The sequence below is a fragment of the Synchiropus splendidus genome, chromosome 1 (assembly GCF_027744825.2).
Source record: "Synchiropus splendidus isolate RoL2022-P1 chromosome 1, RoL_Sspl_1.0, whole genome shotgun sequence".
In the NCBI taxonomy this organism is placed as follows: Eukaryota; Metazoa; Chordata; class Actinopteri; order Syngnathiformes; family Callionymidae; genus Synchiropus; species Synchiropus splendidus.
Window position 1 is genome coordinate 23,578,278 of NC_071334.1, and position 13,756 is coordinate 23,592,033.

At 44.0% G+C, this 13,756-nt stretch overlaps 1 protein-coding gene across 2 annotated transcripts; it reads right to left on the reverse strand.

The window, feature by feature from the left end:
- Window positions 1-77: 77 nt before the first annotated feature.
- On the reverse strand, window positions 78-13,402 carry LOC128768297 (wings apart-like protein homolog). Of its 2 annotated transcripts, none has more exons than XM_053881079.1 (20): window positions 13,243-13,402; window positions 10,913-11,408; window positions 10,074-10,779; window positions 8,099-8,442; window positions 7,905-8,029; window positions 5,128-5,223; window positions 4,919-5,062; window positions 4,715-4,851; window positions 4,529-4,640; window positions 4,204-4,449; window positions 3,947-4,058; window positions 3,768-3,865; window positions 3,577-3,653; window positions 2,496-2,632; window positions 2,313-2,428; window positions 2,059-2,232; window positions 1,157-1,370; window positions 1,007-1,095; window positions 821-916; window positions 78-726 (listed from the first exon to the last, which is right to left on the reverse strand). In XM_053881079.1, exons 1-20 carry the CDS (start codon window positions 13,321-13,323, stop codon window positions 661-663), a joined length of 3,666 nt encoding a protein of 1,221 aa, XP_053737054.1. In that variant the 5' UTR covers window positions 13,324-13,402; the 3' UTR covers window positions 78-660. The 2 variants fall into 2 exon arrangements, with proteins under 2 accessions (XP_053737054.1, XP_053737063.1); XM_053881088.1 differs by having other exon boundaries at window positions 80-726; window positions 13,084-13,387.
- Between the last annotated feature and the right edge of the window lie 354 nt (window positions 13,403-13,756).

Below are 13,756 nucleotides of genomic sequence, written 5' to 3' on the forward strand. Positions count from 1 at the left end.
TCAAGACACCAGACTTTTTCAAGATGGAAACCTGCAACAGATCCAAACTTTAAGGTACTAAACTATAGACCTCAGAGGTCAAATTTGACACCTTTACGCGGGTTGTAGGAGACTACTGGCCAAGACATGAATTTGTTTCTGCATCGCTGTAGCACGTTGGACAGCAAGTAAGAATGAGGTGAAATATTTAGTCAAAGTATCAATTTTTATTATCTTAAAAGTATTTACAAGTAACAAAGACATAAACGTACAAAGTTTCTCTGCAGGATCACCAGATTCAGTCCAACGAACTCCGGGCCACTTACAAAATGAAAAATAGATTCAGAAAAGCTTACGTGTCTAAGAGTCAACAGAACCCCACTGATCCCACCCAAAGAACACTCTGTCCTCTGCTGCTCCCTCCCCAAGATCAGCTCCAAATTCATATACAACTCTGTACAAAAATTCAACCCATCACTCTAACCATGTTGGATAAAGCTGTAAACTTTGACCAGGTGAGTGAGTGTGCGTGCGTTGCCTAACGTCAGCGCAAGGAAGAAACCGAAACTGCCATATCTTATTTATAGGTTGTTGGTTTAACTTCTCAATAAATTAATTTAGTTTCTGCGGACAAAGTAATACAAGTGATTTAAAGAGTGTGTGTGTGTGTGTGTGTGGGCTCTAGCAGTGCTCCAGGTAGTCGATGACCCGTGAGATGGACTTCTGCCCAGCTGAGCCAATATCACACTGCGGAAACACCAGAGGCCAAAGGTCAGATGATTCATTTCTCTACAGAACCCAATCCTTCAGTTTCGATCGTGGACTGGAGAGTCCAACTCACCGTCAGGTTCATGAAATTGAGGAACTTCTTGAGCATCTCCGTCATGACGGAGAAATCTCCATCCGGCAGGTTGTCCCTGACAGTCTCCACGATCCCCTGTAGGATGAGAACACAAGGATATCACAACATTGTGGGGTGAGGGAGCCAAAAGGTTGTGAAGGGAAGCCTTTGTATCTCTGAACTGACCGGGCTTCCCTGGCAGAGGCTGCCCAGCAGCAGTGCCGTGTAGGATGCCACCATGCTGTCCTCCATGTGCTTCCCTGCGTGCTGCAGAGCTGCAAAGGAACGAAGAGGACCATGAAAACCAACAGCAACATCAGCTTGCGGCTGTTGTACCTTTGTTCAGGTCCAGCTCCTCGTGCTCCTCTTCCTTCTCGTTCTTCTTGGACTCCTCCTGTTTCTCGGAGACGTCCTTGGCCACCCACTGGATCTCGCCCCCTGTCTCCTGCCACTCACCGCTCTGGTCTAAGGCAGGTTTCGGCGGCTCCTTAATGAGGTCATCAGTCTGCGCCTCTGCAAGGACGGCGGCTCGCTCCCGTTGGACGAACAACTGCAGACACACACGCGCTACGTTTAATTCAAGTGCTCATTCACGTTCATGAGAACGAGCCTATTGCTCAAGGAAAGCAGACTATTAAAAAAAAGAAGCATGAGCAACTACTTTTACCCCTCTTAACATTTAACTCAGTATTAAATTAATTTGGTGTATGCAAAACCCCAAATAAATAATATCCTACCAAAAATTCACATGTACTAGTAAGTTGGGTGTGTATCTACCGTCAAAGATCCAACAACATGTGTGTGTTCTAATGTGGCCATGACTGGGGCTGCAGTTGTGCAGGTGCATCGTGGGTAGTGCCTGGAGCCTTGTCCATGATGTGCTTGTGCCAAATGAGCACTGTAGTGTGGCTAATGCCTTCTTTGGCCCAAGTCATATGATCTAAATGTTGTGAGATTTCCCCTGTCTCCTCCTGAGGCCACCGTAGTGAGGGGGGTCACTACTGGAGGCGCGCTGAGGAGCACAGTTCATGACATAATGGTTGAGAGAGTACAACTTGCTGAAGTTGCTGCCCCTGACAGGATAAATATTTAATGTACTGAGTAGATGAACGATGAAAATGACCCAAAATGTAGTTGAAAGTGACTGGCTGCAGGGAATTCATAGTGAAGCAGTTCAACTACATGTTGCTAAGGCTCTGCAACACTTCTCTCACTTAAGAATAACTAAAGACCCAGACCTGTACAAGGGCTGCAATAGCGCAGAGCGGGCCGGTTCTGATCGTGTCATGGTTCTGTGGGTTGGGCAGGATGGTGGAGTCACAAGGACCTTGACCTTCCTCCATCTCCATCTCCATCAAACAATACTTGTTCCTGGCACTGTACTCCACCAGATTGATCAGCAGACCCAGACCCTGGACAACATCAGGTATTTCAGTCCGATTTCTCACAGCCTGAGTTCAGAACTCATTGTTTAAAACCCATGGGTGCTCACCAGGATGCGGATGTCAAACCTCTTCTCCGGAGGAAAGTACTGGGGGACTCTGAAAACACACTGGAGGGCTGTGAAGATCATGTCGGGCTGCTCGCCGGTCTTGGTGCTGCCCCACTCTGGAGAGCACAAAGTTGTCATTACTTCTGTGAATGTCTTTGTGCTTGCATGTGTGTCAGCACTGACCGTTGTCGTGCGTCAGGTTGACCAGGACCATAATGATGGCCCTCATGCTGTTCTCCAACGCTTTACCCACCACAGCTCGATCGGGGTTCTTCTGTGTGCTGTAATGTTGGATCATCTCCTCACACACCTTCAGTGCTCTGGAGGAGGGAATACGAAGAGTCAAAGCAGAACACGGAGATAGACTGTGTAAACCAGCGACCTCAATGTGAAAATAAATAATATGACCTCCACTGAGGATTACTGCGGTTCAGCCCAGACCTGCAGGCTTGTTTCTGATCATTTTCAAAAGACGTTGAATGCAGATCCATCAGATCCCTGTCAAATCCACAGCATGTGCCAGACAACTGAACTCAACTGAATTTTGAACAGAAACAAAGAGATGTGGAGAGGACCAGTGCAAGGGACCTTGAATTTGGACCTAATACTGTGTGTGTGGCCACACACCCCAAATTTAACCCGTAGGTTTCAGGGGTTAATCCAGTTATCGGAGAACAGCTGGAGGTTCAGACTGCGGCTGGTGTTGCTCTGCAACACAGTCTGTCTTTGTTGATCCGTGCTCACTCGACGGGACGACAGTCGGGTCACACAGGAGCAGAATAAATCTAATAATTGGGCTTACTGTGACCTTGTCCTGCTCTTACAGCAAAATCGCTTTCACAAAGTAAAATCCATGGCAACTCTTTTTACTCACAGTGAGAGAAATATTGCTGTGTTGTAATGGAAAACTGTGCCTAACTCTGAGCGACATATAGCTACATCAGAACATGAGCCTAACCTAAATATCACAGTCAAAAACGGTTCTGCGGAGACAAAGACAAGCGCTCAAATAGAGAGAGAGAGATGGGTCACTTTCACAGTGGACAGAACAATCTCTATGTCTCCGTGTTCAGCTGCAGTGCTGGGTCAAAGGTTGCAGCTGTGACTGACAGCAGGAAATTGAAAGATTTGATCGGGAGAATAAGACATGCACACATTAACAACGAATATTGCCTCAGCCTTTCAATCATATGACTCTCTAACAGTGAGCACTAACACTTGGTGAGAACCAGTCGAACCAAAAAGTGTCATTCCAATGACTCACTTGGCACACGACACAATGAGTGAAGAGTCCTTGTAGGCAATCAAGTAGCTCTGATTCTCCGGGTTGTGGACTGTCACCTATTCAAAGAAAATATGGTTTGCATTAACATGAATTGACAGACCTTTTCATTTGTGTCAGCACCACGTCACACAAAAGAACCCAGGCAAAGAGAAGCTCTCCATCACACTTACACTCTCCAGAACTCTCAGGCATCTCTCAGCCCCCCACAAGGACGACACCAGCTTCTCTTCACTGTCTGCCCTCTCCAGGTTGTCCACACACTCTTTCACTGAGCAGACAAGCAGTACACGTTAAATCTCACCCTTGATGAGATCTTGTTCTTGTTCACCAAAGAAGAACCAAGCCTGACCTTTGTCAACAATGTGGTCCAGTCCTCCTAGTAGTCGTAGTTCTTCTTTAAACCAGTCTCCTGCTCGTTTGGAGGTCAGAGACAATAACGTCTCCATGGCTAAGTGACCCGTCTGAAGGAGGGATGAAGAACATCATGACATAAAGAACTTCCAAACATTGTTCTCAACTCCTCACAGTCTCAGCAGTCACGTCACTATTTTCAGTCCCTCAACCGAGATCTTCAAACGGACAACATAATGTTCTGGTTCTTGTTACCGTGATGTTCTGCAGGTCCAAGTGCTTGTTGTGCACAGTGTCGCAGAGCTTCCGGATCTTCTCCTTCATCTTAGCAATCTCCCGTGCACTCAGCTGAGAGGCCGAGTCTGTCACCGCTCCGCTGCTCTGGTCCAAGTCCAGCTCCAGTAAGCGGATCATTAAATCCAGACAGGACCGGTCCAGATCCATATTCAACCTATCCCGGCTTAGGATGTACATGAGGGAGGCAGTGCACATTGCCAGGTTCTGAATCAAAGAGAAGATGTCATATTGAATAATTCATTTTTTTCCTAGGAATATGTGGGGAGTTTTTTCCTCAACTGACCGGATGCTGAGGTGCATCGTTGAGCGTTTTAAAGACTTGCGCCACCTTCCCTCGGGCACGGAGGTGCATTCTGAAGCTGGGCATGGCACACCGAGTGGCCAGACTGATAACACTGCACAGAAACAAAAAAGATCTTCAGAAACAAAGTTAGGAATTATTCAATGATGAGAGGTCACGGTGCCTGACCTCAAGCAGCGAGTATTCAATGGCTGACCACTCTTCAGACCAGTAGCCAGATACTCAAAGTCGTCAGTGAACTCCTGGTTCTCGCCGATCTCCACAACATCGTTGAAGTCCTTCACTTGTCGAACTACGGTGTACAGCTGAGGCACAAAAGATAGGTTAGTGGCTCTGGTTCGGGACCTTCAGTGTCAGAATATTAACAAGCACCTCTTTTCGTTTTTTGGGGCACTTGAGAATGGGGGCACTGTCAACCTTGGGGATTTGAGGTGGAGGGGGAGGCGCCTTAAAAACTCCATCATCCTTGTTTTGGTCGACAGGCTCTTCAGTAGACCCCCCGGCCGACGCCGGATCCTGCAGATGTAACAAGTTCAGGTTTAACTGCAGTTCTGAAGCAAAACAACATGCTGCAGATTTACCGTAATCGTCTGAGACCCAGAGGAAAGCGGTGTTGGCGTCTCCTCTTCAGCGACGAGCGTCCAGTGTCTGGCATTGTACACAGCTTTTGTGGGAGACTGTGAAGTAAACAGAGAATGAACTGATCTTAACAGGTTATGCAGCACAAGTGTTAACTGACTAGGTTCACCGGTTAATATAGTGAACTTGCAACAACGCAGTTGCTGACAACACCAAAACACATCAACTACAAAGATCTGGAGAGGAGCAGGAGTTTGTTTCTACAGATCCACCACCTCTGTGGATGCTAGCACAGAAGTCAGCGCTGGACCAACCACCTGAACAATCTCCTCTCTCCTGATAATTACCATCAAAGGTTTCAGTTGCTAATAAGCCAAAAAGTTGTTTTTGCCAGATTTCGTTTCACCAGCTTTATGATGCACAAATATGGCCCTAGGGAGGCATGCATGCACACACGGTCATCCTCTGTTCATCTCCTGTGTACTTTGCCAAACCTGTGGTTGGTGGTTGCCACAGCAATAATAATATGAGACAAAAGAAGAAGCGATTTGGGGGTAGTGGCTTATAGGGCTTGGGGGTGATGCACGGCTGGATTGATCAACAGAAACAAAAGCAGAGTCCTTGGACGAGTCAGCCATCTATGGTCCCCTATGGTTACTGAATACTACAGATGGACAGCAGCTCAGTCCTCCAACAGCTCAGCAGTGTGGGGTGGATTGAAATGAGAGAGGCCTGTGCCAAGCTCAGCACACTTCTTGCCGGGACAAGGAGAGAGGAGCATTGTGGGCAAGCTGTTAAGGGCAAAGTGGCATTTGACCTTGCATCATAACCCGTTATTTGAAGAGGGACGGACGCATGCATGATGGAAAACTGGCAAGTACCTGTCTTTAACAGACTGGAGAGAAGTTACAGTACTATGACAGGATCAGAGAAAGTTAAGACAAACATGTCTTAAACTAGGGCCAAAACAATTCAATAAGTGAAATAGTTGATTCAAGACAGATGTTTCACTCAGACATCACATCTGTTCATAGCGCATTCGCTACCGTCAACAGATTGAGTAAAGGGTGGGGGAAAACTTGTTGCTGTCATGACTTATAAAAATATCACAGTATTCATTGCCACTCATGTGACATCACGTTCCGATGACACAGGGCTCCGTAGTTTGAGTTCAAATACTTGATCTACACGTTCTCTAGATTCTGAAAGATTCACAACATGAACACCTTTTAACTATTCAGTCACAGACTATGCTGCTCCTTTAATCTCAATATCATCCATCCCTTGACTGAACGCTGACTTTGTTAACATGGATGTAACTATGAGTACATCAACTATGAGCATCATGTCAAACGTACAAGTAGATGATGATTAACTTCATAACACTGCATAATACTGAGGTCAAACTATTGTGAGTTTTTTGGTGATGACAAGTAACGGACAGAATAATTGACAGAATACTCAAAAAGTAAAGTAATTGATTGTGCCAGCTTGATGTTAAACACTGTTTACTAAAGACAAAGTGCTACACTTCAGGCTTCATGGTGACTGGATGGAGCAGGTAAAAACTCATGTATAGGCTCAGGCTAAGTCAAGAGAGACCTTTGAGTTGACCGACTCAACTGGACAGAAACTCTGAGTTTGAGTTGTCCACTGATGAGCCCAACAGCAGAACAACCAACGGCCACTCTAGACAGAGGAGTGTCTTCCCAACTTTCCAGACAAACTTGTCATCCTCAATCTGGACCAGTGCCATCCCTCTCGTCTGATATCCCCCAGCGCGCTCACTGTAATTGCATAGCAGTTTCAACAACTGCAGTAGGTCACTAGTGAGGGTTATATTGCTTTTATAATAAAGTGAGTCCAGTCGGAGCTGGCAAGCCGGCACAGATAGCACGTATATTAACGAGACGAGCGGTAGGGAAAAGCAGACAGGAGTCGGCGAGAGACAAATTATTCTGCTGCGAGGAAGAAATGTTTCTGTGAGAGGAAATGAGATGCATTGGCATATTACACTGACACACCCGCAATTATCTGTCAGCAAGCGGGACGCAAACCACCGACTGAAACTGTTCCAGGGCTGATGGTTTGTTATTGTAAAAGTCTGCTGCATCAGGGCTGAACGCTCTCAAAAGTAATGAATGCAGAGGAACAATTAAGCAGCCATTCCAAAACAAGTGCATGTAATTCTGAGTGAGTGAGTGTGCGTGCGAGAGACTTTTTTTTTTATTTGGGGGTACATGGACAGAGAAATGACCAAGATAGTTCCCCATCTGCAGTAAGCTTTAGACAGACTGTTGATGATATATGCGACGTTAACGCCCCCTAGTGGTGCAGTACGATTTGTTACAGAATTTGGTGAATGTTCTCTGTGATGTTGGGCAGTTCGAAAATATAGGATCGCCATGTTTGGAACAGGATAATGAAGGCTTCTGCTTTACTCAACCTAACACTTGTTGACAAAGCGCAAAACACTGTACACACACACCTGAGAAGAGCCCACACTTTCACCAATCAGGTGTCTGACTGACCATTTGATCAGTTGCTTGTTGGGTTGGAACAAAAGCCTGCACCCATAATGGCCCTTTTGTGGATCAGTTTCAGACCTATGGTCTAGACAACAAAAGGCTGCTCGCCACTTAGCAGATCAATACACATATAAATGGACAGGACATTAGTGCTCCAGTGAGGGACCGAGAAACAGGTCCATCTGTCTGTTTGAAAACTCAAAGAGACACACAAAACACAAACACTCATGCACACATTATGTTCCTGTTACCTTCTTATGGGCACTGAAGATCCTCCTGAATGTGTCAGGATTCTTCTCAACTGGCTTGCTCGTGGGCGGCCTTGCGGTGCACCCAGCCAAAACCTTGAGACCCTCTTCTGAGAAGTCCACTACATCTGAGGACAAAGTCATCAGCAGCAGTTCAGAGCAGATGTTGGTATGTGGTAATGATATCTGCCTCATACCTGCTGTCGTCTCTTGTCTCGCCACAGAGTTCTTAGTCTCCTTCGGTCTGGGCGGGTCTGAGTCCTGCAGTCTCTGGAAGCAATCAACTGGCTGGTCAGTGTCTTCAGCTAGCAATTCCTTGGCGGCGGCCGCCATCCTGTCCTTCCTCCTCTGTTTGCAGCGCCCGTCCTTCAGCTGGTCGCCGACTGCAGTATCATCATGGTTCGTGTCGTCAAAACCAAAATATTTGTTCTTATAGGTGGAGGGCCAGTCAGAGTTCCCCTCTGTGTTGCTACATGAGTCTGACTCTTCAAACCCAAACAGGTCGAGTTTACTAGTCTTCCTTGACTGGCTCTCACAGGACCTGGAGGTGAAGCAGAAACAAAGACTAGAATAAGTTCCCAGAGCACCTTATGACTCACTGCCTGAAAAATAATGCTTTTCCTTTTCAGTTTCGGTTACAATTCATACATTGATGCTGACACATCAAAACAAGAGCTGAAATACGCTGTGATTTCTACAGCACTCGCTCTAGTTTCCTGTGAGGCATACACTGCGATTTCTGCGTCGTGCTTCAAGGCTTGGAGTAAGACAATCTGCCTGAGTTACCGAAGCAACCTAAAAGCCACAACCACAAAACCTACATCCCACGGTCAACATGAGGTTACATAATGTATTTCGACTAATAAAGGCCATCTAGTCTAATCTACTAATCACACTTTTGATACCTTTTTTGTTGTTTGTAGGATTATTATGATTTTGATATGCACTTTTGAGATACACTGCAATTTTATAACGATAATGATAACTGATAATTAATATTTTTACACAGCTGATGTCACTGATCAGAAAGAAGTTGGAGCACAATCGGCCACAGCATACTACAGAGCATTGTTTATAACTCTTGCCAATTCCAAAAATAATATAAACCCTTACACCACCTCAGGCACAAACAAGGGAATATCTCAATACAGTCACATGAGCCAACCACACTCTTCAAGCAACAACTCATTAGCTTGAAAAGAGAAATCTACATCTAACATCTAACTTCGACCATCATTTTCAGGGTCACAGCCTCACGGGAGCAGGTGCTCATGCAGCACACGGAGTCACAATGTTCTGAAAACCAATGATGATTTGGAAGTGGAACAATTGCTCGCTCTTAAACGAGTTTTATAACCAAAGGAGTGACTTCAAAGGAGCGTACAAAAATGACATAATGTACTTGAAAAGTGACATTACATCTTAATAATCAGAACGTAATACAAACCACAGGATTATCACTGTTGATCAATTGGTGCTTGTAGAGTGCAGAAATGGAGTTTTGATTTCAATATAAACCTTTGTATCAGGTGATCAGTAAAACCAGAGGAAAGTGTAGATCAAAAACAAGTCTTTAAGCTTAGATCAGTTACTATTAGAAGAGTTTAAAATGTTTGGCTGCTGTTAATGTATGATACAGTATTGAGAAAAAAATGTTAATTCTATTATCATCTCAATAAATACATTGTATACATTTTGGTTGTTTATGATTAAAAAGAAACACTGGCACTGAAATAAACAGTAAGTTATTATTAAAAGGATTCCCACAAATCACTATGGAAAAAAACAGAAGGACCTTTGAACAGCAAGGTTATTTACAGGGGTCTAACATGAGGCATTTCAGATAGCATCTTTGGACCCACCTTTTAAGCTACCTTTGAGAGCTTAAAATGTATTTAGCATTAAGTAGCACGGACTTAAGCTTTACTCAATAACCAGCAGGAATGTGTATTTGAAATCTTGTATTCATTTGATTACTCATGCGCTACAATTTGTAATGCTAAGAATTCAAATTCTTATAATAAATAATTGCTATTTTGGTGACCTAAAGTAGATATGACATAAATGCCATTAATTACATTAATTAACTACAAATCCTGTAATCGATTAGTCCTATCTTAATCGCCTGACAGCACTACTTAAAAGTGCCATAGTTCTACGAAAGCCTTTTACCTTTGATTCTCGTTCTGTTGGTCCGCCTTCTTCCTCTGCCAACTTGACTCCGTAGAACTACCAGAACTTGCAGTGCTGACACTGGAGGGCGCACTCTCATTGGGGAATTCTGTCGAGCTCCGACCCTGAATGGTGACGTTGAACATGGACATCGAAGACGGATGTAGAACAGTACAGTCCCTGGTTCTTCCCTCTGTTGTGTTATTATTGCCCGAGCCAAACATGTCTGCGCTGTTGGCTGAACTGGAGAGGCCGCAAGAGTCTGAAGTCTTGTTCTGCTTGTTGGGCCTCCGGTAAGTCCGGCAGTTAGAATTCCTTACAAGTGAGGTGGAAGAAGATGTCTGAGTAGACTCAGATGTCTCCATATAGTCTAGGTCATTATTAAAGTCCTTATTCTCAATAGGGGTGTGCAGCAGTGAAGGAGAGGGGGACTTCTGAATTTGAGTTGCTACCCGGTCCCAGCTGCTAGATCCAACACTAGCTGAAACCCAGGAGAGAGTGGGGGCTGGGTTGCGGGGTTCCTGGTCAGGAGAGGGTGAACGGAAAGCCATAATAGCATCCCAGGAGTCATAGGTGGACTCTGCTTTGGGCCCAGTCTTCAGGGTAGTGGTCTGGGCCAATGGCTTTTTGTCGCTTTCAGAGGCATTCTGGTACCAAGAGTAGCTGTGTTGGTTCTGAGAGAATGCAGAGGAACTCTGAGTCGGGCCTGTTCAGAACCAGAAGAGTTACATTAGATTTCATTTATTGCAGCGAGAACAAATTTACAAATGAATTGAATGTAACTGCACCAAACGTGTAAACATGTACACAAACAAGCATACATCGATTGGCTTGAGCACCTGTGTGAGCAGAACTACTGGTGAAGAATCGACTGGTGTCTTCAAGAAGCCAAGACTGCTTACGGCCGCTGTCCAACCACGATGGTCCCTCTCTAGAACCTGGGTTGCTGAATCCTCCCTGAAGGTTGGACTTACTCCCTGTGTCTACAGACACAGTCGGCCTCTCCGCCTGTGGAGGCTCTGCCGGCTTGACTGCAGAGGACTTGGCGCGTGAAGACACAGGCTTTGATTCCTCGTCACTGTCGAAGCCAAAAGGGTCATCTGCTCCATCGTCGCAGTGTTGTGGTCTTTTGCAAACCTCCAGGAGCGAGTCATTTTTGGGTGTTCCAGCCCTCTTAGAGCCCACCTTGGCTTTGTATGTGGTGGCTCCCCATTTAGTACTGAGGGTGCCCCTCTTTGAGGACAGGACTTCGTCGAACTTGGATGTGCCCTCGCCTCCTTTTCGGCTATAGGTTTTACCAAATCTGGACGTCATTGTTGCTTCTGGGTCATTTCTCTGGAAGAGGATAACCACAATCAGATGTTTTATTACATGTAATATTTGAAACGACTAGAATAACTTCTATGACTCATCATCAACATGATTGGTCAGATTTCACCCATCAATTTAAGGCATGAATGAAGGAATGAGCATCGATGTAATCACTAAACATTTTTGTTTTTACTTATACACGTCACTGTATTCACTTGTTCCTTTCTAAGGGCCACTGATCAACTCTGACCAATCGCAAAACAAAATATATAAATAAATCAATCTGTTATTTCAGTGTGCAACAAACTGACCCTCATGTATCAACTGACGTCAACATAACAAGCGGACTAAATGACAAATGTTAAACTCACACAAACATTTCATCTGCATTATAATTACAATGTGACGTATCAGACTTTGTCAGAAAGACAAACAAATCTTACATCATCATCACGACTTGCATGATCCAATCATCCAAACACATTGACGGATCTGGGCCTTGTGACCACACAGGGTCTCAGAATGACTATGGGTGGCCACATGAGGTTAATCCCAAATTCCAATGAATATCGTCCAAATAAACATCAAAATTTCCATTCAGACTCAGATACTTAGACAACACATTTTCCCTCAAAGATGCTTCACAAGATTCAATGACTTTGTTGACATTCACTGGGAAAAAGCATGTTTGTGTTTGATCTAAATAGTGTTTATAGTCATTAAAAGTTTCATAACATTCCTTTCTATCATTTCTTCTATCATCCCTATTTCTTCTTATTAATATTTCTTAGTGAAACACATTTTTCTTGGTTGTTTAATTGAGCGACATTACATCCACTCAGACTTAATAAATATTATCATAAAAAATATTTATAGCATACTTCACCCAGATTTCTGTCCTTCACCCTCAATTTAAATATTTTAATATATTTTTCACAGATATGTCATGGCAGCATATGAAGTAAATAGCAATATTCTCCATAAAAATCGTCCTCTCCTGCCATCATGTTTCAACAATTTTCAACTGATAACGTCGCACAGCGTTACAAGAACAGTCCTGAATGCATAACGCACATAATCGTGTCAAGTTATTCCGAATGTGTGAATGAATAAGCGAATGTACGAATGAATAACGGTTTCTGTAAGTGCTTCACGTATTGTGATAAAAGACACCGGGTAAAAGTACGATGCTATGGCTATTATTTCATTGTTATAACTGAACGTAAACGTATCATAAGATGTAACCGTTAATCGCGAAATGTGACTGTCACGATGAGCATCATAATAACATTGCACGGTTCATTTAAGTATCGCTGTATTATTATTTCAACTAAAGGTATTAATGAATGCCATTGTAGTCGCGATAACGTCCGAGCTTTCTTGACAGCAGTAGTTTTCAACAGATTCATTGTCAAAACATAGCTAACAGCTAGCTTACCAAGCATTGCCGAGTTACACTATTACCACAAATTAAAGAAAATCGACAGAATGGCTCAAAGAGAAATTCAAAGAGATTCAGAAAGTGACTAAATTTCGTTAACATCAACGTTCTCGCTTTCATTATTTGGTTAGCTTTAGCACCGTTCGAATCACCGTAGTCCCATTGAGATAGCCGCTAGCCACCAGCTAACAATAACTGGTAGCAACGTTTTAGGAAAGAAAGGCCAACAAATGCTTATAAACCTAAAAAGACACCTACTTGGCGAGATAAAGCGTCGATCCAGACAGAACACGCTCCAGACGAGAAGCAGCGGTTCAAACTCTGGGCCTTGCTCCCCGATTCGAGCTTCCCTTCTCGGTATAAACAAGGCCGCGACGCCGGCTAGTGACAGGGATGGACCAGCGCAGAGAAACCCACCGGTGAGGGTTGTTGTGGGGAGGCGTGGGGAGTTAAGTCAAAACAAACAAGATCTTCTGTTATTTTGACGGTAATTATCATCCAATTGTCTCCTGCGGGCTGCAACGAAGCTCCATTGGACTGAGCACTGTCAAGAGACAGGAGTTCGTTGACAACTGCGGAAACAAGTTACTATGCACTTCAAAGTAAAGTGAAATCGTTTGTCCCAAATTTCTGTAATACAATATCTGCGAGTCTGAAATGGGCCAGATTTTTTTTAATTTTGATTTGACATTATACTATCTAAACGGTACCTTATCGCACAAGTATTTCTGTTGGTCTGAAATTGTATATTTTTGTACAATTTAATCCGGAAATTGCGTTAAGACTACATAAATCAACTTTACATTTCAGATTCATTTACTTGCGCACCAGTGACGTAAGGGCCAGAAATCATAAAAATAAATACTATAGCCAGCCAATCAAACAAAAAGCAACAAATTAAATAACAAAAATAAATTGGTACTTGGTCCGC

Bases quoted from the DNA above. Each gene is read 5' to 3' on its own strand.
- LOC128768297 (XM_053881079.1), bottom strand. From the start codon at position 13,323: ATGATAATTACCGTCAAAATAACAGAAGATCTTGTTTGTTTTGACTTA. The intron at 3,866-3,946 runs GTCAGGCTTGGT...TTGTCTGCTCAG, and splicing joins GGACCACATTGTTGACAAAG to TGAAAGAGTGTGTGGACAAC. The intron at 1,371-2,058 runs GTCTGGGTCTTT...GTGTGTCTGCAG, and splicing joins CTATTGCAGCCCTTGTACAG to TTGTTCGTCCAACGGGAGCG.